The sequence below is a fragment of the Hirundo rustica genome, chromosome 6 (genome assembly GCF_015227805.2).
Source record: "Hirundo rustica isolate bHirRus1 chromosome 6, bHirRus1.pri.v3, whole genome shotgun sequence".
NCBI classification, from domain to species: Eukaryota; Metazoa; Chordata; class Aves; order Passeriformes; family Hirundinidae; genus Hirundo; species Hirundo rustica.
The window spans coordinates 23,743,762-23,768,322 of NC_053455.1; the positions used below are offsets into that span (position 1 = coordinate 23,743,762).

General features: G+C 49.4%; 1 protein-coding gene across 2 annotated transcripts; it reads right to left on the reverse strand.

Annotated features, from left to right (window-relative positions):
* Positions 1–686: 686 nt before the first annotated feature.
* On the reverse strand, positions 687–23,388 carry VSX2 (visual system homeobox 2). 2 transcript variants are annotated; one of them, XM_040066906.2, is made up of 5 exons: positions 22,950–23,388; positions 21,690–21,774; positions 18,741–18,864; positions 3,301–3,481; positions 687–2,303 (listed from the first exon to the last, which is right to left on the reverse strand). In XM_040066906.2, the coding sequence occupies exons 1-5, from the start codon at positions 23,386–23,388 to the stop codon at positions 1,972–1,974; spliced, it is 1,161 nt and encodes a 386-aa protein (XP_039922840.1). In that variant the 3' UTR covers positions 687–1,971. The 2 variants fall into 2 exon arrangements, with proteins under 2 accessions (XP_039922840.1, XP_039922839.1); XM_040066905.2 differs by having other exon boundaries at positions 687–2,366.
* Positions 23,389–24,561: the final 1,173 nt, after the last annotated feature.

The following is a 24,561-nucleotide window of genomic DNA, read 5'->3' on the forward strand; positions in this document are numbered from 1 at the left end:
TTTGAGACTGTTTTGGCCTCCTCCTAATCCATGTCTCTCAGCAGGAAATGAGTAAATAATTCTAGTGGGTCATTGGTGTTTGGCCATCACTAAACCCGCTACACCTGGTAACCCAGAATAGGCTTCCACTGCTCTCAATTTGGCATGGGTGCCCTTTCCTCTCAACCAGCTCCCCTGCACTTGCAGTGTCTGGCTGCTGCCTCAGCTCCTCAGGCCAGCAGGGCCCTGCAACCTGCTCCTGGCAGAGGCTGAGTCTGCCTGGAGGTCTGTCCAATTCTCTGACACCAGGGCACATGCAATATGGGATGACCCAAAGCACCAGGGCTGCTCTGGATGCTGAAGTGACTTGTTCTCTCACCAGCTGCATACTGTAACTTCTGCTTCAAGTACAAGCATACCCCTTTCAGTTTTGTATTTCACTGCAGAGGGAGACCCAAGCCCCATCTCCTCCATGCCTCGGTGGGGAGGAAAGTGCAGACCTCTGGGCTGCTTTGGATCTCTTGCCTCTCTCTGGCTACAGCATGGCATCCAGCTCCTTCTCAGTTTTGGCTGAACTCATCCTTCTGAACATTGGTGACTGGACTCGTACACAATATTCCTGTTTAGTTTTATTCTTCTTCATATCTTTACAGAAAATGGCACATAAATCACAGATGCTGGATGACTAGAAGTTGTTACAGCTCCATATCTCAAACACCTCAATACTGAATTATTTTCTCACTGTATATACATTATTTACACTCCATGGGCTATCATCTAACACGTCAAACGACCAGGGGACAAAGACAAACAGGGGTTGGATGACTGGGCTTAACCCTTTGATGGAAGAAAAACAGTAGCTCTGGGGAAAGGGCTCTCACAGCTGAAAGCAGGACAGAAAGGGTCACCTGGAAGTCACTGTCCTACAGCTTTTGGAGGGGGAATAGTGCTTTACTGGGATGGGAAGGTGATGGTACCATGGAGTCAGTTTGGCTGTGCGGGTCTGCGTGTGCTCCTATGGGATGCATGTACACGCTACAGGGTGTATCGGGGTGGATGTGCATGGCTGTCATTCCCTTTAACACTCAGAGAGTGACCTGGATAAATTTAATTCAATAAATACATTAGGTGGATGTTTTTGTCTCACCTGGAATAATGTATTCAATAAATAAATTCACCATTCATCCCCTCTGCAGGGGTTTAGGGTTTTGGTGTTTAGGGCAGAGTCAGACCCAACTGCCCAGCCCTGCAGGAGCCAGTGAAATGGGCTGGGGTCAGCTCAGGGTGCCAGGTGGGACCAGGGTGTCGTGCCTAAATCTGCCTCTCCCTGCCAAAGAGAGGCAAAACATAACTCCTCTTTAAGCTGCATTCCTTTCCCAGCAGAACTCAGTGCTGGGCAGGGAGAGAAGGGTGGAAGGTGCAAACCACCCTAGACAGATGGCTGTCATTTCATGCAAGCACTGCCATGGGCTTGTTCTGCTGAAGCCTGGGCCACAGGCAGAGGTGATGGCCAGCAGAAGGTGGCATGTCTGCCCGGGGCACAGTGGGACAGGGCGCAAGGGGAAGGGCCTTGGGCAGCACTGGGCAGAGATGTGCACCAAGGAGAGGCATGACAGCAGGGAATGGGCTTGCTTCAGTATGGCAAATGGGGTTTGGGGCTGCAGCACAAGGAGAAAGCCCCAGAGCCAGTCATGAGGCTGAAAGGACCAGAACCTTAGTGTCATTGGTGGCAGTGATGATATGACACTTCCCAGTACCCCAAAAGGAGGGGGTGGGGGGGTGAGGAAGGCCTGGTGGGGTGGAGGAGCGAGGGGCAGGGGTGTGCTCAAGGGAAGCAGGCAGTGGGCACCCCTGCCAGGCAGCCCCAAACACAGAGACCAGGGCCCCTCTCCCTGGCAGGGGTGGCCAGGGACACCTGGCAGTCCAAAGGGGAATGTGGCCCCCAGAGGACACAGCGTCTGTCGGGGTTGGCTTCTGCCACCTCTCTTCTCCCTAGATCAACTTCTCCTCCTTCTGCGATGAGTTCAACTTCTCTGTCTGTCTCTCATCTTCTGCAACTGCCGCCTCCTCCCCTGTCTCCGGCTTCCTGCCTGGGGCTGGTGTGTCCCCGGCGATGGTCCCCAGGACTTTGGTGCTGTGCTCCTGAGCTTTGGCCCTGAGGGCAGCAATGCTGTTTTCTCTCAGTTCCTCCTGGGAAATGGTGGTTTTGGGATCAGGACCCCTTTCTTCTTTGTCACCTTTGTCAAGCTTGGGCAGGGCCTGGCGCTCCACCTCTGTCTTCCTCCCCGCCTCAGCCGCTGCCTCCAGAGACTTTTTGTGCATCCCTAAAAAGAATTGTTGGTATTCGGGTTTAGAAAAGCGCCTGGGCATGGGAAAGCCATCTTGAACTGAAAACAGCAAAGATAAAGAGAGGCCAGAATTAAGGAAAAGCAGAAACCCTCGCTTCACCCAGCAGTCACGGCGAGCCACTCGCTCTGGCCCCCGCGCGAGGGCAGCCCAGGCAAGGCAGCTGCCGGCCGGGACAGCCCAGCATCTGCAGACTGTGGCTGGTCCCAAAGGTCTGTAATTACTCTCCCCTTCATTTCTCCCTGTGAACCTGAAGCTAACTTGTTTCTGCATGGAGATGGGGGTCTCAGAAAGCAGCATAATTGCCTGAGTTTCACCGAGGCTGGGGAGGGAGATCCCTCATTAGGAGGGGTATTTCTATTTCTCTATCAAACCACAACCACCTTTTTGCCTCTCTGCATTTCATACAGACAGAAGGACAGGCCAGCCCATCGTCAAGATGCCAGACACTAATTTTGGGGCAGAGCCAGCTTGGGAAGTCAGAAAGAGGGAAGCAAAGAGAAGGAGTGTGACAGGGTAGCTGCTACCTCCATGTCTGCAAAAAAAAAAAAAAAAAGTGAAACTTGGGCAAAGACAGAGCATTTGGGAATCCTAGCACCCTATCCAGCATCACAAGGCTGGAGGAGTGAGACTGGGATGACTTCCTGCCTTGGGCAAGAATTGGAGCCCCTGCTCCAGAGCTGGGCATGAAGGATGCTTGAGCCATGGGAAGTGAAGGCTAGCACCAGCCTGAGCATATGGGCAAATTTGACTCCCAGACAGATTCTGCAGGTCATGTTCCAAAGTCCAGCAGGAATTTGGGATGAGTGGTCAAACCCTATTGACAAGGGTTGACAGATGGAGGTATCAAAGGCGACAGGATGGGGAGACCTTGCCCTGCTGCTCTTCACCTATTTTCAACATGACTGATTTCTTCCTTGCATGCCCCTGTCTCTACCCATTAGCCATTCCCCATGAAGTTGGCTGTTCTCTTACCCAGGAGCCAAGGGGCACAGGACTCCATGATGCCATCCTTGGCAGACTTGAGGATGGATTCAGGCAGCGGGATGGAGTGACGCACCATGGCACCGTAGAGCCCGTACTCAGCCATCACGCTGCTCCTGCCCCAGCACTTCTCCCTCTTCCGCCATTTGGCCCGGCGGTTCTGGAACCAAACCTGGAGCAGGCCACAAGGAGGAACATGGTTTTTGTGCATGGAGAAGGCATGCCAGGCCCCCTCCCATGCAGGAACAGACATGTGTTTCCACAGCATGATGAAAGCAGGTGGGTGGATGTTTATCCCTAAAGGCAATACAACCTCTTCCCCCATGCAACAGACGCTGGGTATCTCTCCCTCCCTCTCTTGAAGGAGTGGCAAGGGCCCAGAGTGAAAACAGGTCCCATCCCTCTCCACAGGATGTAATTAATTTGCCATTGCAACATCTTTTTTCTAGTGGCTTTTGGCTCTCGTGCCTGGGATTTTCTTTTATTATTTGCTGTGTCTGAGCAGCGGTACAGGGCTGCAGGCAGCAGTGCCTGCAGGGAGGGCTGGGATGGGGGCGGATGTGCTAAAGAAGGGGGAAGCTGCTCTATGCGCTTTGCCCTGAATTCCCAGCTTGAAAAACCCCTCATCTTCTCAGAAAATTGGCAGAATAATCTCTGAGCTGTGACCTGGGGGGCAGTGAGCAGAGAGGCGGGCAGCAAGGCAGGGAGGGGGTGATACTCGCAGAAATCTATTAGTGCTCTCTCTCTGATTTCCATTCCTCTTGTCTCCCTCGCCCTCCTCCCTCCCCGGCTCCCCTCCCTTTCCCCCCCAAAGCAGAGGCATCAGCTTTAGATGAAAAATTGCTTGAGGTCTATTCAGAAGGAGGCAAAGGAAGAGTCAGCCCCAGGGGCAGCCCAGGCCTGATTGAAAAATAAGTTAATTTCAGTTTGAATCGATAGGCCTCAGGCACTGAAATATCACGGGAAATTAAAGCAGCTGGTCCCCAGGGAACCACGCCATTGACCTGCGCTAATTAATGCCATGGAGTTACCAGGCCCCTCTCCGAGAGGCAGTCCCTCCCTCCCCGTGGACACCCCAAACACCTCCTCATTTAACTAATTAGACTCACAGAAAATTGGGTGTTAATTTGTTTAGGATTTTTTTTTTTCTTTTCTATTTTTTTTCCCTCCCTTTCCCGGAAAGTACACGGCAGAATGGAAATGAATGTCGGGGTCTCGCTGGCAGATGGATGCTCGGGGTCACTCTGCAATCTTCTCCGACTTGATTGCTTGATTAGGTCGTTAGCACATTAAAAAAAAAAATTGCTTGCCGTCTGGCGCTGGCCTGATGAGTGGGATGAGGCGGGAATCGCCTGGGTAATTTATCTTTTTATACTGCAAAGAATTTGATTTCAATCTGCAGATATATGGAGGTGCCTTTGACACCTGTTTAACATTACAGAGCTGACAGCTTAACCCTCTCTTGTCCCCACTACTCATGGCTGTGGGGTGGCTCAAGCTGCAGTGGGGAACACTGGGGGTCTGTGCCAGTCCCCCAGCTTTTCCATGGGGGCCATAAGACTGATGTCACAGAGGGATGTCCTGGTGTCAGGTGGCAAGTTAATATCATCTCTTCTACCTGTGCAGAGAAGAACTGCCCAGCACTGAAACCTTAGGGTAGGGACAGAGCTGCAGGGTAGGCAGGTGGGTGGGTGACTGATGACAGCCACCGCTGGCCATTCCCAGGAGCACAGCCAGCCTGCTCCCCCAGACTGCTCTGTGGAATGCGTGGGGTGGTGGTCCCACTGGCTGTGATCCCAGCTTCCCCCAGCAGAAGACACTCTGTGCATGTCAGAGAGGATTTTACCAGGCAAAGGAAGGAGGCTGCTTCACCACATCAGCTCCTCTGCATGATAAACCAGTCTGATTTACACTTTCATACTGCTGCTGATCTGTAACCCCTGGGCTGCGGGTGGTTGCAAATCCTCCAGGGCCTAAGCAAAGACCCTCAGGAATGCAGAGCTTCCTCTCCTCACCCTCTCCTCCACGCCTGTGTGAAACGTGGGTTTGCTTGGCTGTGCAGTCAGCAGGATGCTGGCAGAGGGTCTCACTCCAGGTCGTGCAGTCCTCCCATTCCCAGAGCACAGGGTGCAGAGCTGCAGGTGCCTCTTTACTGGTGCTTCTTCCACTTGCCCTTTCTCTTCCCTCTCGCCTCGATGCCTCTATCATATTCCCGCACGCCTCATGCTCCTCTTCCGTTTCCCTGGCCAGGTCCCAGCCTGCCCCAGCACAGCCCACTGCCACTAAACCTGCTACCCTGGAGCATCCCGTTCTCCATGGCAGTGTTATTCAAATACTGGAGGCAGCAGAAGCTTTGCCAGCTGGCAGCCCAATTTTGACTAGAGCTGGTAGAAAATCTTCAATCAAAAAATGCTGATTCAATCACATAGGAAAAACTGTGTCTAGCAGGGTGGAAGTGTAATCAAAATTATCTATAGCTTTCTTCTGAATGCTCTATTTTAATCTCAGCCTAAGACATGCAAAATCTATGCTTTAAAGCCAAATGAGAAAATAAAAATTGCATCAACATTTCAGTAAGATCATTCTGAGATTTCCAAAACCAATTTTTGTCATTTGTTAGGAATTTCCTCTTGGTTTTGACTAGGAAAAATTAAAGTTTGAAACGCCAGAATGTTCAGCAGAACAGGAATCAGGAAGACTGACCATCTTACTGTAATAGCAGGAACCATCTCTTCACCTGAGGGATGAAATTAAGTGAAACCAATGGTGCTGAATACTGAGTATTGCTGGGATCAGATCCCAGTCAAGCATCGCTGTCGCAAGCTCGTTCTGAGGAACTGGCAGCCCTCGTGCCATTTCAGATCGGCAGGATTGTTCCCTATGTCCTGTTTTCATGATTTTGTCATCATTCAGATGGCTCCATCAGTGGGGCTTTCATTCACAAGAAGATCTCAGTGATTTCTTCAAATTTATCAATATGTAACCAAAATTTTCACATGCCTTGATTCTGAGCTGAATCGTGTGGTGATTTTAGTAATTCAGAGGTATTTTCAGCTGTGTTGGTACATCAGTCACAACATCCCAATATGCAGTTATTTATTGTTGGCGTCTCACTTTTCTGGGAGAAGGTTTCACCCTTGCACTTTACTCACCTTACACACCTCTTGTGGCTTTGGTATTCTTTGGCTGCTTATTGTCCTTGTTTGGAGATACCTACTCTACAGCTTCCTCTGACTCTGTAAGATTTGGTCTGATTCAAACAACGTCTAGGTTTGTCCGCATTTCCTCTTGCCCCTTCCCACCCCATGGATTGGCTCAGCTTTGTGAAATGCTTTACTGACGTTGCTCTGTACCGTGCCCCTTCCTTCGCACTTGTTTTCATCTGGCTCTCTCTTGCACAGCCCAGGGTATGGTGAAAATTGTTTCTGCTTCCACATCTCATGGGCAGTGGTGAAACCTTCAGATTAACTTTAGACTGAAGCATGTCATGTTTGGGCAAAGCTGTCACGATGTGATGTGCAGAAGTGTCTTTTGGACCAATGTGTTGCACCCCAAGAAGTTTCACACCTCTTTATTTTCACACAAACAGCCTTTGTGAAAGCTGGGAAGCTTGTTCCAGGAAGCCTGTCCTAAATGGACAATGGAGAAAAGTGGACAGGCTTGTCTTGCAATATTGCAAAGCTTTATAAATGGGAATGTTTATAAATTTAATCATCACCTAATTCTCACCTCCAGTGCCCACTGCCCAAAGCAATAGAAGTTCAGCCACTCTGTACTTGACTAGAAGGATACAAGGGTTTTGGAGTGAGAGTTTTGGAGTCAAGACTGGGGAGGATAATCTCGACAGTTTTCTCCTCTGAATCACAAATGACAACTGATAGTTCTTCAGATAATTGATGATGCAGAAGAGCAAATTGTAGGAGGAGAAATCTCTCATTTTGCAAGGAGATGTGACACTTGACACATCCTTGTTATCCACATTCATCATATTAGTTTGTTTACCTAACCAGTGCCTGAAACATTGTCTGCTAAAGAGAGAAGTCTCCCTGAGGTTCGCCATAATTCAGAAATCTGAATTAGCAAAGGGAAATTTTAAAACATCTGTGGTGTTCCTGTGTATTGTTTCTGCTTTGTTTCAACCTAAAATTTTCCACTGGTAGCACACATTTTCTTGGCAGCTACTTTCCAAGCTAGAGTACAAAGACAAGAGAATTGATATTGAAATATATATATATATATATATATATATATATATATACACTCTGCCCGAGCATTCCTCATCTATTAAAGGAAAATCTCAGGCTTGATTATAGGGACATTTTGCTTCAAGAAATCTCTCATACTGCCTTTGATGTAGCACTCTAAATTCCAAGAGGAGCATTTCAGGGAGCCAGGTTTATGGAGCACTGGCCGGTCCCAGCTGAGTGTCCACTAGATGGCCACGGACAGACGCACGTCCGCGCCTGCGGACACACCGACACGGACACACAGACACTCCAGCACACGCGGCTGCCAGGCTGCAGGGAGCAGCTGCTTTTCCCCCAAGAAAAACAGCCCCTAAAATCCCAAAGCCCCCCAGAGTCACGCTGAGAGCACCTCCCCGGCACAAGGTGCGTGTTCTTTGTCACTTCCCCACGTGAAGCGCTTCGGGAGGTCGAGCTGCGGACCAGACAACCCCTCCAGCTGCCCTCCGGGGCCTGGTGCCATCTCAGTACCCAGTTTCTCCTGACAACTACACCTCTCCCTTTTCTACCTTCTCCCTCTCCAACCCAAAACTTAACAATGACAGTGGTCAAAAAGAAAACCTCCTCTAAAAAAGCAGTGGTCTCCTCATCCTCGTATCAGACAGGAACTGCGGCCCTGGATGGGTTCAATCTGAAAATGTGAACACTGTAAAGAATGGCCTCTTACCCTGCTTGGAGCGTGTCCCCATCCATACCCATTAGTACTGGGGCTGTATAAAGGATTGCCAGGAGAGCATGAGGTCTGCCTGTGCCCTGGGGCTTCCTCAAATCCCTCCCTTTTAGCAATCACTACAGAAATGCTTCCTGACTGCTGGTGGAGACTACACCACTTGTGTAAGCCTGGAAACAGTTTATTACTGTCTTTTCAAATGCAACATCAAAGTTATTGGTACTGTTTATAGTGACATCACTTTCTATGGCTGGTGTAAAGTGGTTATGAAGTTAAATGAGAGCAGTAAAGGTTGCACATGGGCTGCATGGCTGATTGCAGGACTCATCATCCCTCTTCTTGCTAAACACTGGGAAAGAGCTTGCTGAACCTTTTAAAGGAGCAATTCATATACACAATATAGTAAGAGCCCTTCCTGATAATAGCTGAAGTTGTGTCCAACCCACTTGGCTAACAGGTCCAGCCAGAGATACAAGATGAGCTGTGAGACAGCACTCATCCCTCTTGAGTGAAGATGTGATGGTGCATCCAAGTTTGGGTCTCCTCTAAGCTAAAAGAGCACAGGGCATTAATTGAATATGGGCTTAATCTAGCAAAAATATACTTGATATTACCATGCCACCAGTCCTGCAGGCTAGGCCTGTCTCTGAGTCCTCCTCTTAAAAGCACTACATGGGCCAAGAATAACTGTTTGTTGCAATTTATCTGACTTATGCAACCAAAGCTATAAAATCCCACTTGACCTGGAAATAAGTCTTAAACTGCGTTCCCTTGGTAAATGTGAGGTTTTCACCTGGCCTCACGTGGAAACATGTTTTTCCACTTCTTGTAACCTTTCAAAAACAAAGAGCTTCATTTGCTGCAGGGATCCCATCTTCCCCAAAGAAAAACCAGTGTGCACATGGTGTGCTGGGTCAGTATAGTGAGATCAGTGGTTCAGCACACACTCAGTCTGTGCATCACATCTGCACAGCAAATGCATCTCTGAGACACTGACTTCACCACAGCCACACTGTAGTTCCTCCTGACCAGTAGCTTAGCTGGCACTACAGTACAGGCTCCCATATGCTGGGACCGGGCAGATCAGCACCCAAATTCCTCTTTTCCTAACACGCTGAGTGGAAAACAAGAAAAACATCAGTGTCACAGAAGCATGATAGTCACAAGCAAGCTGACGAGAGTGTAGTCATCATCCTAATCCACTCAAACCCAGGAGGACATCTGTCATTGTCACAAATGGTGAGAGTGCACATCCATCTTTTAGGCGATCATGGCACCTGACTCCATTAACCAAGCCGCTATCCAGCCTGAATTATTGCATTTTACCTTTTCCCCCACTAACACTGCTCTGCAGGCCCTTAGCACAGAGGAAACCTTAGCATAGATCTTCCTAAACATCCGTATGTAATGCACTCTGTAATCATGCAGGCGCACACCGCATTAGCATTTTCATGCTAGAGAAGATGAGTCAGGACAGTCAGAGGAGAAATGTCACATCCCCTTCATGACGCCTTTCAATGGGCCCTGAAATCAGACCATGGGATGCCAGCATTCCTCTGAGGCTGTGTAGCACTGCCTGTGCTCTGGGACTGCCCCCTGCATGCCAGCGTCAGACCCGTGGTGCCCTGCCCTGCATCAGTAGACACTGAGCAAAGGGTAAAGGTGCTCTCTGACCTTCTCCAGAAAAAAAACATAGGCACCAGAGGCTGTGCACCAGTAAGAGATGGCGTCTGTCGTACTACTGGTGCCCACTGTTCCCTGAGATAATTCTCAAGCCCACCCCTACATGCATAGGGACAGTCTACAAAGTCCCCAAGGGGTACAAAACATGCTCACCAATCCACTGCACCCACGAAGCATTGAAGATTTAGCTGGAAGATATCTATACAAGCATGAAATTTTATCAAATACTGTAAGATGTAGTCAGTTTCCATGCACCAGCTTGGGTGAGCCTTCAGCACTGTACTCCTACCACATGTCTGCTCCTGGCTCTACTTGTTCCTCAGCTGCGTACCCTTAACCTTCTTTGGGTAATTCACCGCTCCAGGGGTTTTCACAGGTCGCCTTCCAGCTCCAGAAAACTGATGCTCCCGGCGCTGGCTGCAGCTGTGCTGCTGATGCCTGCAGCCGACACCACCAGCTCGGGCACACACAGCTGATGGTGTGACCTCACAGCTGGTGACTCGCAGGCTGTCTGGGAATGCTGCTCACACCAGGACAGCACATCTGAGCTCGCAGCACAGTCCCAGGTGTCTCGGGCCGGGACCTCCTCTTAGTTGCCACTTAAACACTGAGCCTGGGTCTCAGTCATGGTCGTCATATAATCTGAAGAAGTTGATCCAGTCAAATAACAAATAACAAAGTCGTTGTAGTGACAATCATGGGGCACTCTGAGTTGAAAGGCTGGCAGTGAAGGGACCCAGAGATATCAGAAAGGTGTGATGGACATAAAGCAAGTTGCTTTGGAATGGACATCACTGGCATGTCTGGCTACGAGCAGTGTCTGGCACAGGTGTTTATCATGCATGTTCACATGGATGGGATGGCTAGATCCTTCCAAGAAGTTTTTTCTCAACGACACTCACAGTTTAGCCCTCCCTTGGCTCTGGGTGAGCCAAGCAGTGTCTTTAGAAAGGAAAGAGCAGCACGGTGAGAAAGTATCTTGCCATGTGGGTCCCGAAGCTGCAGGTGAAGCAGAGCTTCCCAGAGGCACGAGTGGGAGCCAGTGTGTGCTGGCCTGCCTGAACAACACGGGTACCAGCTAACCTGGCCTGGCAAGGTGCTGCTGCTTATCCACGTTGTAGCACATCATCTACAACAGCCAGGCACAAGTCAGTCACTAGGTTACTTCCAGGCCACGGAAGGGACGTAACACCTATGTTTATGAATGTGCAATGTGCACGGCAAGAGCGTTTATATAACTCACAGAAAGGAGACCAGGTACAAGCAATGCTTGGCTTGCATTCCCCTGCTACAATTTTGAAGAGAAAGCTGCAGCTGAAAGCTCCAATAACAATGTGGCAGCCACAGTTTCAGCTCTGCCTTTGTTCAGACATTTGGGAGCCCACCAGATACCTGCTGAGAGGGAAAGTGGGGAGCAAAGTGTGCTTCTCACACCAGGCAGGTCCTAAACTGAACACCTCTCACTGCTGCTCCCAGGACAGTAACGCTCAGGGTAGACAGAAGAGCACCTAATGCTTTTTCACAGCCCCTGATGAAGTGCCCTCTGGAAGGCACCTGTGTTGTAAGATACTGCAGAAATGGTGTGTTGTTCAGCTCAGTTCCTCTTTTCTGCTCCACAGAAGGACCTGCTGGCCTCGTGCATGTGGAGATTGAGGTTCTTGGTATGTCTGCTGAGGACTGGACTGCTCTGCAGTGCCTGGGCAAAACCTGGCTCACAGAACACCCACAGAGAAGGGCAATGAAAAGGAGAGCAGGTTTGCGCCTCCAGAGAAGAATCAGAAGAACTTGGTGAGATCTATCAGGGTAAAAGAAAAACACTACAGAGAGAAATAGATCCATTAAGAAATAAAGGGGAGAGTAAATTAACTGAGTGTCTAAAGTGCCTGTGTTATTGAACTGTTAGAAAAATCTCTATTCAAAGCCAGGAAAGGAGGAAAACTTTGTAATAAAGGGTCATTAAAGGAAAACATGAATGCAGCCATCATGTGTTCCCTCTGCCAGGCGTCATAAGGCTGGAGAGGAATTAACTACTGAAATTGCTGGGATGATCAATTGTTTTCTAAAAATCAGTTGTGAAAAATCCCAGTGGTATCAGAGGAGAGAAAAGAAAGTTCATCTTTAAATGAAGAAGTGAATACAAGTGTTCCCAGCACAGAGATTTGGGACAGTATTTCCAGAAGAATTAAAGTGATCGAGGAACTGCAATGCCTAAGCTAACTCAGAGAAGTGTTAGCCTTGAACTACTGCTGTTAAGAAAATGGGGGGATGAATGCATGGAAGGGTTGGTACAGCCTGGCATCATGCCTGCAGAGCTGTTTCTGATTCTCTTGGACACAATGGGGAAAGCCTTTGCCAAGGCACTCCACAGAAATGGGCTTCAGCATATTTTGTTGCCCACCTGTCTTTCCTTTCACAGGGAACTTGTGTGACCCAATGTTTGAAGGTGTCAGACCCTTGCTGATAGCGTCTCCAAACGATGGGGAGAACAAGCAGAGTCACCATAAAGAGCCCTGTTTCCCTCCCAATACTGTGGAGGAGCACATCAAATTCACAGTCCCGTGTCCTGGGACAGCCACAAACATCTTGCAAGAACAGAGCAGAAGGCAAGAACAGGCAAGTTTGGTTTTATTTGTTTTTCTGCCCCATTTAGAAAATTGGTCAGTGGCTAGGGCAATTCAGGGACTGAACACAGAGGGATAAAGCAGTGCCTGAGTAAAGAAAATATTCATAACTCTATACCTCCACCTCTGCACTAAGAAGACCTTTTAAAACCGCACCTAACAGCCCCAGCTGTAGCAGGGTAAAAATCCCACAAGATAAGGAGGCAATCTGCATGGTCTAGCAACAAGCAGGAGAGTTCAAACTTCAATAAGCTGAAGTGTCATTCCCAGCCCTCCATTTTCCTTCTTTTCTCCTGCCACATTTTCTTTCTCTGTCCAAAAGCATGTAGTGTAAGACTTTCCAGACAGGAATCCCTTTGGAAAGGCTTGCCTGGGTCCCTGCTCTTGCCCATCACCCAGCCCCTCTGTTTGCAGCTCTGGTAATTAACTTGTAAACGAAGTTCTAGCACATGGGCTGAAAACAGGCCATAGATAAAGGGTAATGAAAACAATCCATTAGAGAAAGGGCCAAATTAAACAACTCTTAATTGAAAAATGGAAATGAATATGAATTTAGATCAACTAAACAAGCATGTTATTGAAGAGGCAGAAAAGTGGATGAACTCCTAACATACCAATTAAAGACATGGAGGCAGAGATGCACCATATGCCATGAGAAAAACTCATAACAATATACTCAGTAAGCCACTAAGTTTGATTAGTTTTATTACTCTCACATGTATACTTCCTACATTTCTAGAAGCATAGGGGAAGTTTATGACTCTTATCTGGTATCACACAGTCATGGCTTGCCCCAGTGCTCATTAATTATTGGCAAAGGTAGCCAGCACTAGCTGCTCAACTCTGTTTCATTATCAACTGCTTGCAGGACTCTTAAAACATATATATTTTGAAAAGGTTGGCTTGCACAACAGCAACATTTTCGGCTTGTCCTTCACCTTGGTAATCTACCTCAACAACCTTAACAACTCTGGTAATTTCCTTCCAGCTACGTGGTCCCTGTGAATGTGCTGTATAGAGATGCCAGCTGGAACCCACCGGCAGTGTGCCTTATCTCTGCCTTTCTCTGTTGTATGTGTGAGATTCACCCAATATTTTAACAAGAGTAGAGAGGCCCTCACTTCTTAGAGCAATAGTGAAAAGCTAAGAAAATCCACCACCACCACTTTCTGCAGCACCAGGTAATGCTTTGGCAGCCATTCCAGGCACACATTCAGGAGAGGTCACCAGCTGCATGGAGCAAGCACAGCATTCCATACTTACACCATGGGATTCAGACCTCAGCACTCTGCAGCAAGCAGGAAAAACTGGCAGGAGAGGAAGAAACCAGGGCTGCTAAAGCTGCATAAAACTAATTTTTCCATCATGCTTTCTACCATGTTTCTTGAGGGGACTCAGTGGGTTCACTCCTGAGCTCACACTCAGTGCAGTGTGTAATTCCTGAGGCCTTGCCAAATTATGGTAATCTCTAAACAGAGAACCTTTTTGCAAAACTGAAGGAAGGTCCTTGCAAAATACTCTTGATACTTGCTTGCCTCTAAATGATTACTCCTCCCGATTCCTCCATCCCTATTCAACTCCTAAAGGACTTCACAGTGAAATGATCTGATAGCTAAACCAATACTTTTTCAATTAGAGATTTAGTTGTTTGTTTTGTTTTTAGCCAAAGTTGGCCTCTTAGCTACCTTACAAAGCTTGCTGGATGCACAGACAACCCCCGCTCCACACACAGCACCAGCCTCTTCTCGGGATTTCTTTTGCTTATGTGAGCAATTTTATTTGTCTCAAAATTTGTCATCCAATAATTACCATACAATCTTTTACCAGCAAGAATTGACAAATTTTAGCAGTTTTATTACCTTTTTAAATTGATTACTTCCCTTAAAAGGTGACTATAATGTCCCTACAATAGCAGTCAGGATCTTATTTTTTTTAAATACTGATTAATCAATTTGTTTGATCAGCAGGAGACATACTTTAGGGACAAAAATACACAATCATTTCAATAATCCCCAAATCAAACTGTTACTGAACTTTAATATTGTAACTACTCAGTTCAAAGTTTGGAACTGTTAAGTATTAATAAATTCAATAGGGATAATTTATCTAAAATATACACATTACACTTAAGAGATTTGTTATGAGAAACAGCGATTTAAGTCAGATGTCGCAGTATTTGTCAGGCTCAGGACATTTTTAATACTTCATAATGTTTATTAAGGATATACTTTCCCACAGGAATCTACTTACCTCTCTTGGATTTTACAGAACAGTCTGGCACTTCAACTCCTATGAATATTCTTTCAAATACATTGATTAATGTGGTCTTTTTCAAGTATCTTGCAAAATGGCCACAGTGATATCTGATCTGACTTGTGCATAGTATCTCACTATGAAAAAAATTATTTTCCCATGCTACCCAGTGAGAGGATGCTCATTTTCCTTCCAGGAGCAGCCAGCTCAGTGTGGGAGTAAGACACACATAGTGTGTGTCTGCCTTGGAAAAAAAAAAAAACACACTTTCATCTTCTCCTTAAATGGAGGGTTTGAATATTTTTTTCCTAGATTCAATGTTCTCTTAAACCAGTAACTTTTTTTGGCCTCTGATGGCTATTTTTTGTGTCCTGCTGAAGGATTTACCTGCAAACAGTTCCTATATATCATCCTTTCAATTGCCATCTTTGAATTTCACTTTCACATCAAATTTCAGAGGTGATTTACTTTCTCTTTGACTAATCCCTCCTGAGAAATAATTCCATGAATGAAAATAAGGGGTAGATATCAGTCTTAGGTGAGGATCCAATGGGAAGCCACATGAAATGCTGTAGGAGTCCACGACATGTGATGCTCACAACAATATTAGAAAACACTTTCATTAATGACCTACAGGAAGGAGAGAGCATTGCTGAAAGATGAGGGGAACCGCAAGCTACAATGAAAATGCAAAACTGGAAACTCATGCAAGGAAAAAAATGCAATGATGTGAAATAATAAATATTATGAAGATGGGAGAAAAATTCATTGTAAGCTGTCTCTTCCAAGGGGCATTAAATTATGCAAAGAGATTCAAAGCAAGATTTACTGCACTCAGGCAGTTCTGCTGCAGAACTTCTTGCCATGGGATATTAAGATATTTACATGTATTCGGAATCCCAGGAGACTGACAAAGTACTCAGTATCACTAGAGAGCTGCCCTGTGTAGCATCCACCTCTTGCCACTGTCAGAGCTGGTAGGGCTGTTATTATGCTTGTTAGCCAAAGTTAACAAAATTCCATATGAAATCCAGAACACTGAAGGGAAAATCCTGAGCATAAAATAAAATCTGTCTAAAAGAAGTTTGAAGTGACTGAATAAGATAAATAGAAATATATAAGGAAACAAGCAGACCAGTGCTAATTCAAGTCTATTTCTGCAAGGGACCATGAGTCCAGCTAAATTGGTGTGAACACACCCAGCATGCAGCTGTAGGCACGTGGCCCCTTATCTCCAGGAAGGCTGACAGACAGGATGGGCTTCCTGTAAGTACAACCACAGGATTAAGAGATGAGCATGTGATTTATGAAGGATGATTTAAGGAAAGATCTTTGCAACTTGCTTAAGCAATGATGAAAACCAAAAGTGACAGCCAGGAGAAGAAATGTCTTCGATTTATTTAAAGAACATGAAGTTTATAACCAGGGGTAAAGAGTTAGGCTCATAACAAAAAGGTCCAAAGTTGAAAAGGAATATGAGGTAAAATATCAAGAAGCTGGGAATCACCTTACCATGGCTTGCCACACACAAAAAATATGGACAAGGAAATTTCATAGAATGTGTGGTAAGAGACAATCAATTGCAGACCTGTTGGAAAGAACAGTGGTGCTCAGGACTCCTGTGTGAGCCTGATGCTCACCCTGGCAAGGTGCTCAACAAATGCTTCAGAAATTCTGTTGTTTCTCATTATTTCCCCTTTCACGATCAGCAAAACTGTTATTCACAATCACGTTTTTCTGGAATACACATGCCATTAGTTACACCTGATGTTCAGGACAGCCATACATTGGGGTGTTCTGCTGTCCAAGCCTAATCTGATCTCAGGAGCAGAGGAGTCACAGTAAGGAGCCCTCCTAGGCTTAAAAGCTGCAATACAGGAAGAGTAGGCAGCTGTTCATTAGCCAGCTGCAGAATGACAGGGCAGACAAGTAAGTGACAGCTAAGATACTTTACCCACTATTTCACTTCCAAATCAGTTAAAACACTCAGCACTAGAATGGTACTCCAGGTGCTGAAGCCGTACAAGCTGTGTCAGCTCTACACTGTCTGCCACAACATCTCACTCCACCTCACACAGAGTGAGTGCTCTCAGCCCTGGCCAGAGAAATGGGCCTCTGGAATTTGACATAACACTGTGCCACTAGGTGAACCTCTTCCTTGAAAAGGTCTTTTATGGGAAATCAAAGGATCTTCTTTCCAGCCCAGCACCAAATGGTGGCTGTAGGCAACAATAAACTCCCAGCAGTCTCTCCTCTCTTGACTTGATGTCCTACAGGATCACAAGTGGAGAAGTGACCGTCCATCCATTTCACTCTTTTTAAAGGCAAAGCATCAGGGCTTGTTTCTCAGAGTAAAATCCTAATGCATCAGGTAGGATTTGAGATGATGGGTCATTATTTCTGAAGACTGGTGGAAATCCTAGTAGCACCCAGGTTATCTGCAAGCTGTTAGATCAGCAGGAGTCCTGCCAGGTCAGTGGGATAAGAAGCACGAGTTGTTTTTATAAAAATGTCATTTTTGATTGAGCACAAGAATAAGGGTGGTGGGGAGGGCTCAGGACAGAGGGATAAAAGGCTACACTTTTGCTTTGGAGGATCTTCCTGTCTCCGCACAGGGTCATACTGCAGCAGCTCCCAGCATCAGTATTATCCTGCTAGGTGCCCTCTGAGCTACATTGCAGACCCAAAAGGGAGCAGCCTCCTGGGCCTTCTCTTCAGCAAAGAAAGAGCAGAAGCTCAAGACAAGCTTGGTGGGTGCTGGGCATGCATGAGGGATGAACAGAAGGAGGAACCAGGGAAACCAGGGCCCTCCCAACACTGCATGGCACATAGGACAATGTCTCTTGTGGAAACTACTATGCACTACTAGTCACAGAGGCCAGCCAGTGCCACTGTGTGGAGAACCAGGACAGGTTAACTTCCAGCAAACCAGAACTCCACCTGCTCAAGGCTTGGCCATTACAATCCTGTGCCTTGTGTGGAAATCTGATGGGAGCAATCCATGGGGTAAGGTGAGGCAATAGAAGCTGCTGCAGCCCACCCTTGTGAACACCATGTTAACTCTGTCCAGTGTGCCTCCCACACTGTAAACAGCAGCTGTTAAGTCTTCTCCAGCTATCTGGCTGTAATGCATGCCAAAGGCTGGTCCTGGCCCAGCCCTGCAGCTCAGGCTGCTCCTTCCTGCTGGAGGAGTCACCACACAGCAGTGGTATTCCACACCACCGTGTTCTACCTCCTCACAGGAGCACAACAAGACAGATATGCAGCTAAAACCTTAATGTTAAAAGTTGTTAACTTAATAAAATTTAACAGATTAACGAAAAAAGAAAAAAGAAAAAGAAAAAAAACCAACAACAACAACAACAAAAAAAACCCCACACCAAAAAAACCCCACCCAAAAATTATCCCCAGAAACTTTCAGGGAAGTGTCACCTGAGGAGGCAAATACAGTAAAAGTGCAGATGTGGTGGAAACATCTCACTGGGACTCACCCATCATTCCAACACTGCATCCTACCCACAGCTGCGCTAGCTGCCCACTCCATCCCTGTGCATCCCTCTGTGGCCAAAGGAGCAGAGATGAGCTCTTTCCCTTCAGCAATGCCCACCCAGACATGGTCTCTGGGAGGTTCTCTTCTTGCTTTTACCAAGACCTTGAAACACTGTCATCTTTTTTTTGCATGCCTTTTGTCCTTCTCTGACTTGGGATTCCCTCTGTTACACACACCCTAAATCACTGGTACCACACACCACACACAGCACATGTTGACATACATACACCAAATACAAATCTGCCAAGAATACCTGATCTGTCTGCCTACCCATCAAAAGCAGGAGAGTGGACAGCCTGGGGAAGTTTATTCAGAAGAATGTCATCCTTCCCATGCCACTACCTTTTCTTCACGGAGGATTGAACATGGCTGAGAGCAGCACAATAAGGGGGTCCAAGAGATATGATTACCTGTATCCTGTCTTCTGGCAACTCTGTTTTCATGGCCAGCATCTCTCTAGCATATACGTCAGGATAGTGGGCCTCATTGAAGGCCTTTTCCAGCTCCTCCAGTTGGTAGGATGTGAAGATTGTCCTGAGGGGAGTAAAACTCTTTGATCAAAACACAAGAAGCAGCAAAGATGATGAAGAGTCAGAGAAATGGACACTGAAAACACTGAAACCTGGGTAACCGGCTAACACATAGCTTTTCCCCACCTCCTGTGTATCTGTGCACAAAAGGTCAAGTGCCAGGGTGAAAGGAGAACCAGAAAATGCCAGAAGACAGCATTTTTAACAGTTACAAATCATGCTCCCTTTCAGGGACTCGCCTCTGGAGACAGTGTCTCCCCAGCAGCAAGCACCCGCAGTGATGGCAGCTGATCTCAGACCCTGCTGCCTCTTGTGAGGATCATCACACTGGGATGAAGCAGCATCTCCTCAGCACCCTGTCTGGAGAGGTGCTGAGCCCTTCCCCAGCTGCTGGTCCTTAGCCTCTTCAAACTCCATGAGCAAATAATCCTTCACCTTGAGTCCCAGTCTTTGGGCGAATTCCCCAAAGGTTTTCTACACCCTAACCCACCACTCTTCACCAGTCCTTCCCCATGAGAGTCAGGACCACCTCCCTTCCTCTGCCTTTACCCCGGCTGCTTCTACTCCAATATCCTGTTAGCTGTTCCCTGCCAGTTTGCATTACCCCATTATCCTTTAGAAATCCTCCTGGAGCACCCTGGGCAGGCAGCAGCCCAACCCGCCTCCACGCAGCCAGTTCTCAGTTTGGGACAACTAAATTGAAAAATCAGCAGCTGGAAAGCCGAGACAGATGAAAGCCCTTCTCTAGCAGATGGATGAGAAGTCTTGGACCACTTCCGATCCCTGAGGGTTAAAACTCCCACCCTTCAACTCCTCCAGTACAGAAAGCAAAATTTTTGATAAAAGCTAACAATTCTGCAATGACAAAAAAAATCCCAAACAACAAAGGAAACAAAAAAAAACACCCCACCCCAACCAAATAAAAACAAAAACAAAAAAGCAACGAAAAGCCAAAGCAAACAAAAAATTAAAACAAATAAACAAACAAACCAAAAAAACCCAAACAAACCCTCCCCCCCCCACCAACTCAACCCAAAAACGAATTGAAGCTCTTATGTAAAGTAAATTTATATAAATTTACCATCAATCTAAGAAACATGTATCTCCCGGGAGGAAAGAGGTAATAGAGTCTTTTTCTAAAATACATCCAAATTTCAGAAAAGCCTTTCAGTTCCAGAGAGCATAAACAGAAAATATCAGAAATATCCTCTGCTATACAAAATGAAAAAGATTCCACCGGATCGATAATATTACTAACAAAAGCAGCATGCAAATGCAGGGGACTTGCCTGCAATCAGACCCTTCTTTAAATTCACTCTTAAATCCATTCTCTTTCCAAACAGTTTTTCTTCAACTCTGACAAACCTGCGAACTCTAGGGACAGCAGAGGTACACTGAATCACGTATTTTCTCTCTCTGGGACCACAGGAAAAATTATTCGAATTTTGATCCTGTTTAAATTTCAAGCATTCCCCTCCATCTTCCTCCGACACGAGCGCAGAAGCCTGTCCAGGCTCACCGGCAGGAGGGTTTTGCTAACATTCAGCTGAAGTTTTCCTTTTTTAGCCCATGCCCGGGTAGTCCCTGTCCCTTCTGCAATTCACAACCCACTCCCGCTTTTGGTGCTTCTATCCTGCAGCTATTTGCAGGCTATTGGCCAGTCATCTTCCAGCCCTTCCATGGTACAATTAGAGGTCTTTACTCTTTAGCACAGAATATACAACTACAGCCAAATATTGCAGGTCTGTTTCCGCCTAGAACTGAAAACAAAACAAATCTGAATTTAGTTTCCTATCTCCCATCCAGATCGGGACCTGTACCAGTCCCAGCTGTGTTCTCACCCTGCCCTGTCTGGAGCACAAAGAAAACGAACTCTTACTTACTCCAGAGCACCCAAACTCGGAACATTTGCCTGGGAAGGGGGCCCGGGTTTGGAAACGAGTCCCCCAGACCGAGCCTCCTGTTGCACACGCAGCAGGATGTCTCCTGGGATAGTCGGTCTCCTTCCACCCCGCGACCTGCTAAGCTTTCACTGGAGCGTCTTTTAATCCACCTTTCCTGCATCGTGGCAGGATTGATTTAATTATTCCTAAATCACCCTCGGTGGATGGGGTTTGGCCTTCCTTTGTCCCGGCCCTCTGGCCACAGCAATGCCAGAACCCAGCACGGGATTTTTCGTTTCTGTGTATAAAGCGCAAACAAACCAACTCCATTTTAACTGTGGGAGAAGTCAGGCAAAGTCTGTTACCCTGACCGTGCTTGGAGGAAACCAAATCCAAAGTGGATCTTCGTTTCCTTAAACAGTTCCCCAGCCTTCTTCACCTCCTTTGCAGGCTGTCTCTGATTCTCACTATTTAATCTATTGGCAAAATATTTATTTTTTACGTAATAAAATATTTAAATTTTTGATAGGAATTCTGTCTTGCTGACAGCCAGTATTAAGACTGCTCTGTGTGGAGCTGGAAACGGTTTTTATTATTTCTGACAGGTTGAAGATATTCCCTTCCAAACACCGATGATCCGCATTCCACCGCAGCTCATGGGCTGCTCAGGATTGTGACTCGGGATTCGCAGCCAGAAAAAATTAAATAAAATGACACCTGCGGTCGAATCCCCCACTCCCTATAGGCACGTTCTCCATATCCGATTTAATTTGGACGGGGAGAAAGAATAAAGGGAAGCACCCGTTGGAGAAGCCGCCGGGGCGCTCCGGCGGCCGGTGCCGGCAAGAATATTTTGCTCCAGGCCGGAGCCGGCCGTCCCCGCCGGTGGCCGGTTCTCTGGGGACTGCGGCGACGGGAGCGGGCGGGGTGGCCGCCTCTGTCTTACCTGTGCCGCCTCTTCTTTCGTTTCTTGCTCTGATTTAGGGAGGATTTGGACATTTTTCGGTCGCTGGAGGAGACATCCTCGGAATCTGCGGAAAGACAGGCAGCGGCTGTGGGCTGGGGCTCGCTCCCCGCCGGAGTCCTCCCGGGTAGGGCCAGGCCCGCCGGCTCCGCTGCCTCCGCCGGCTCTGGCCGAAGATTTCGTTGCGATCGCGCCACGGACGGGGCCCGACGCCGGCCGCTCCCTCCAGCGCGGCCCCAGCGCCGCTCCCGATCCGCTGCGGGCAGCTCGGGGCGATACGCCACAGCCAGGGAAGGCTCCGGGCCGGGACCGGGCTCTAGCTCTCGCCCCTCTCCACCAGAGTCGTTTGCCGAGGCTGCTGTCGCCTCGCTGCTAAAACGCAGGGCCCGGCGAGCTCGACCAAACCGTAGGAAAACGGGAAAGCTGCAGCCCCCTCTGCGCGGCCGGGCAACCGCGCCCGCCCGCCCCAGCCCGGGGATCCCGGACTGCGCCGCAGAAACACCGGAGCGGGGAGAGAGAAATTGAGGTTTATGGAGCTACCAGCAAAAACGAGCCCCGAGAGGAGCTGGTGCCTATCCGCGGCCCCCGGCTCCCCGGGGACGCCGCGGCCCGGGGGTGTTAAGGGCAGGACGCCGCCGCCCTTACCCCGAAGGAGCAACCGGGGGACGGATCAGGGACCCGTATTTCGATGCGCGCTCCGGTCACACTCCTGTCCGCGGCGCCGCGCCGCCTGCCCGGCCCCGGCCCCGTGCTCGGCGGGCCGCGCTGCGGGCGGGGGCGACGGGCACGGCCCGGGACGGGCGCCGCTGCCGGAGGGAAGCCGGGGATCGCCCCGGAGCCAGGGTCCGGCGCTGCTGCCTGCCGCTCTGGGGGGACCCGAAGCGGCCGCGGAACGGGGCCTGCGGGCAGAGTTGCGAGAAGCTGTTGCCGTCTAGGAAAAGGATGCCGAAAGATCCCCAGTTCTCCGGCAAACGACACGAGGTCGCGGGGGCTCCAACGGGGCTCTGCGCATCCCTAGGCCGGGCCCCCGGGACCGCGCCATCAAACCGCGGCCGCAACCCCGGACGGGGGAAAAAACGGTCCCGCCCGCCCTTCTCCTCATTCTCGGGATCGAAACGAAATCTCCCTTCCGCCGCCGAGCAAGCGGCCTGCCGCAGGGACAGCGGGTGCGGGCGGCTGCTGGGTGCGGGCGGCGGCGCTGGCGGGGCGCGGCGGGCCCCCGGGGACCGGGGACGTGCCTACCTGAGCTGGCCGTCTGGCTGCTGTCCAGCTGCCCGGGGGCCCGGGCCAGGGGCTGCAGGTGGACGCTCTGGGGGTCGGAGAGCACCTCTAGGAAGGTGGGTTGGGTGTAAAAGCCGGGGATGCCGCTGGCCCCCAGCAGCCCCATGCCCACGCCGCCCACCCCGGCGGGACTGAGTACGGAGCGGGCCGCCAGCAGGTGCCCGGCGGGCAGAGAGTCCAGGGCGGCCCGAGGGTGCGACGGCGGCTCCTTGTTCAAGCCCAGGATCTCCTGGATGCCGAAGCCGGTGCAGCGGGGAGGGGTGGGCCCAGAGTTGGACTTGACCCCAGCCGCGGGGGGCGGCGGAGGCAGCGGCGGGGCGGCGGGGGCGGCGGCCGCGCCGTCGGGCTTGGGCTTGCCGGGCAGGCTGGGGGCCAGCGCCGCGCCCGCTTTGCCCGTCATGCTGCGGCCAGCGGTCCCTGGTGCCCGCTCCGGGAATGCCTGGGAGCCCCCGGCTCAGGCCCCTTTTATCCGCCCAGCCGGGAGCCCGAGCGGGGTCAGAGCCGCGCAGCCAATCACAGGGGCCAGCCGCGATTAGGGATGCCAAAAAGCCGGCACCGGCGGCGGCGGGGCCGCTGCTCGGCGGGCTGGGGCCGGTGCCCGCCAGCGGACTGGGGCTGCCGCCCGCCCCTGCGCAAAGAAGGGCCGGCCCGGCCCCGTAGGCCCCGGCCCCGCTTCGCCTCCAGCCGTGCTGGGGAGGTGGGGTTAGGAAGGGAGGGAGGGAGGGATGGAGGCATCCCTGCTTTCATAAACACGCACGGCGTGGGGCACCGGCCCTGGAGGAGAGATGCGCAAAGCTTACGTGTAGGGAAACCACGGGCTCTCTGGCTTTCTTGCTCATCCCATGTTCTGAGATAAATAAGGGGCCAGAAGAGAAATTAGGGACCTCGGAGGTAAGCTAAGAATTAAAACTGAGACGTATTCCTTAAAATACAGAGCTGGAAACTTTGCACGTTGGACAAGCATTCGGCCTCATGCCCTCAGAGGGGGTGAAACAGTTGCTTGGACTCTCTAGACACCCACGCCCATGAGCAGGGTTTCTGAACCACACAGTTCCCCATTAACTAGCTTTTTATCATCTGCGGGCAAGATACCACACACCTCATCCCTGCCAGCATCATCCCAACCAAAGACAAAAAACTAAGAGAAAGCCTGACTTCCCCTGATTCACTCAACTTGAGGCAAGAGCTCCACCAGCGCAAGTACTGCGACCGTGGTCAGCAGTCCTCAGGGTGACTCCTACTCAGCGTGGCTCCTGCGGTCTGCTCATGGGGCCGGTCAATCAGCAGAATACCAAACTGGGGCTGGCACTGTACCTCCAGATCAGCATGAAAAGTCCATCTTCTGCCTGATCTTCAAGGAGTAGCAGCTCCCTATTCCTCCTCCATTTTGCAGGTCTCTAGGATGGTTCATCAGGCTAAATGGCTCCAGTCTTTCCACGAAGGGGAGCCTGTCCCCAGGGGAAACCTGTCCTCTTGGTCTCTGGAGAAGGCTCTCCAGTGCCAGGTGCATGGTGAAACAAGGGCAGGGGACTGTCTCTGAAATTTGTGGTATCTGTCCAGGATGGCTGCAAGT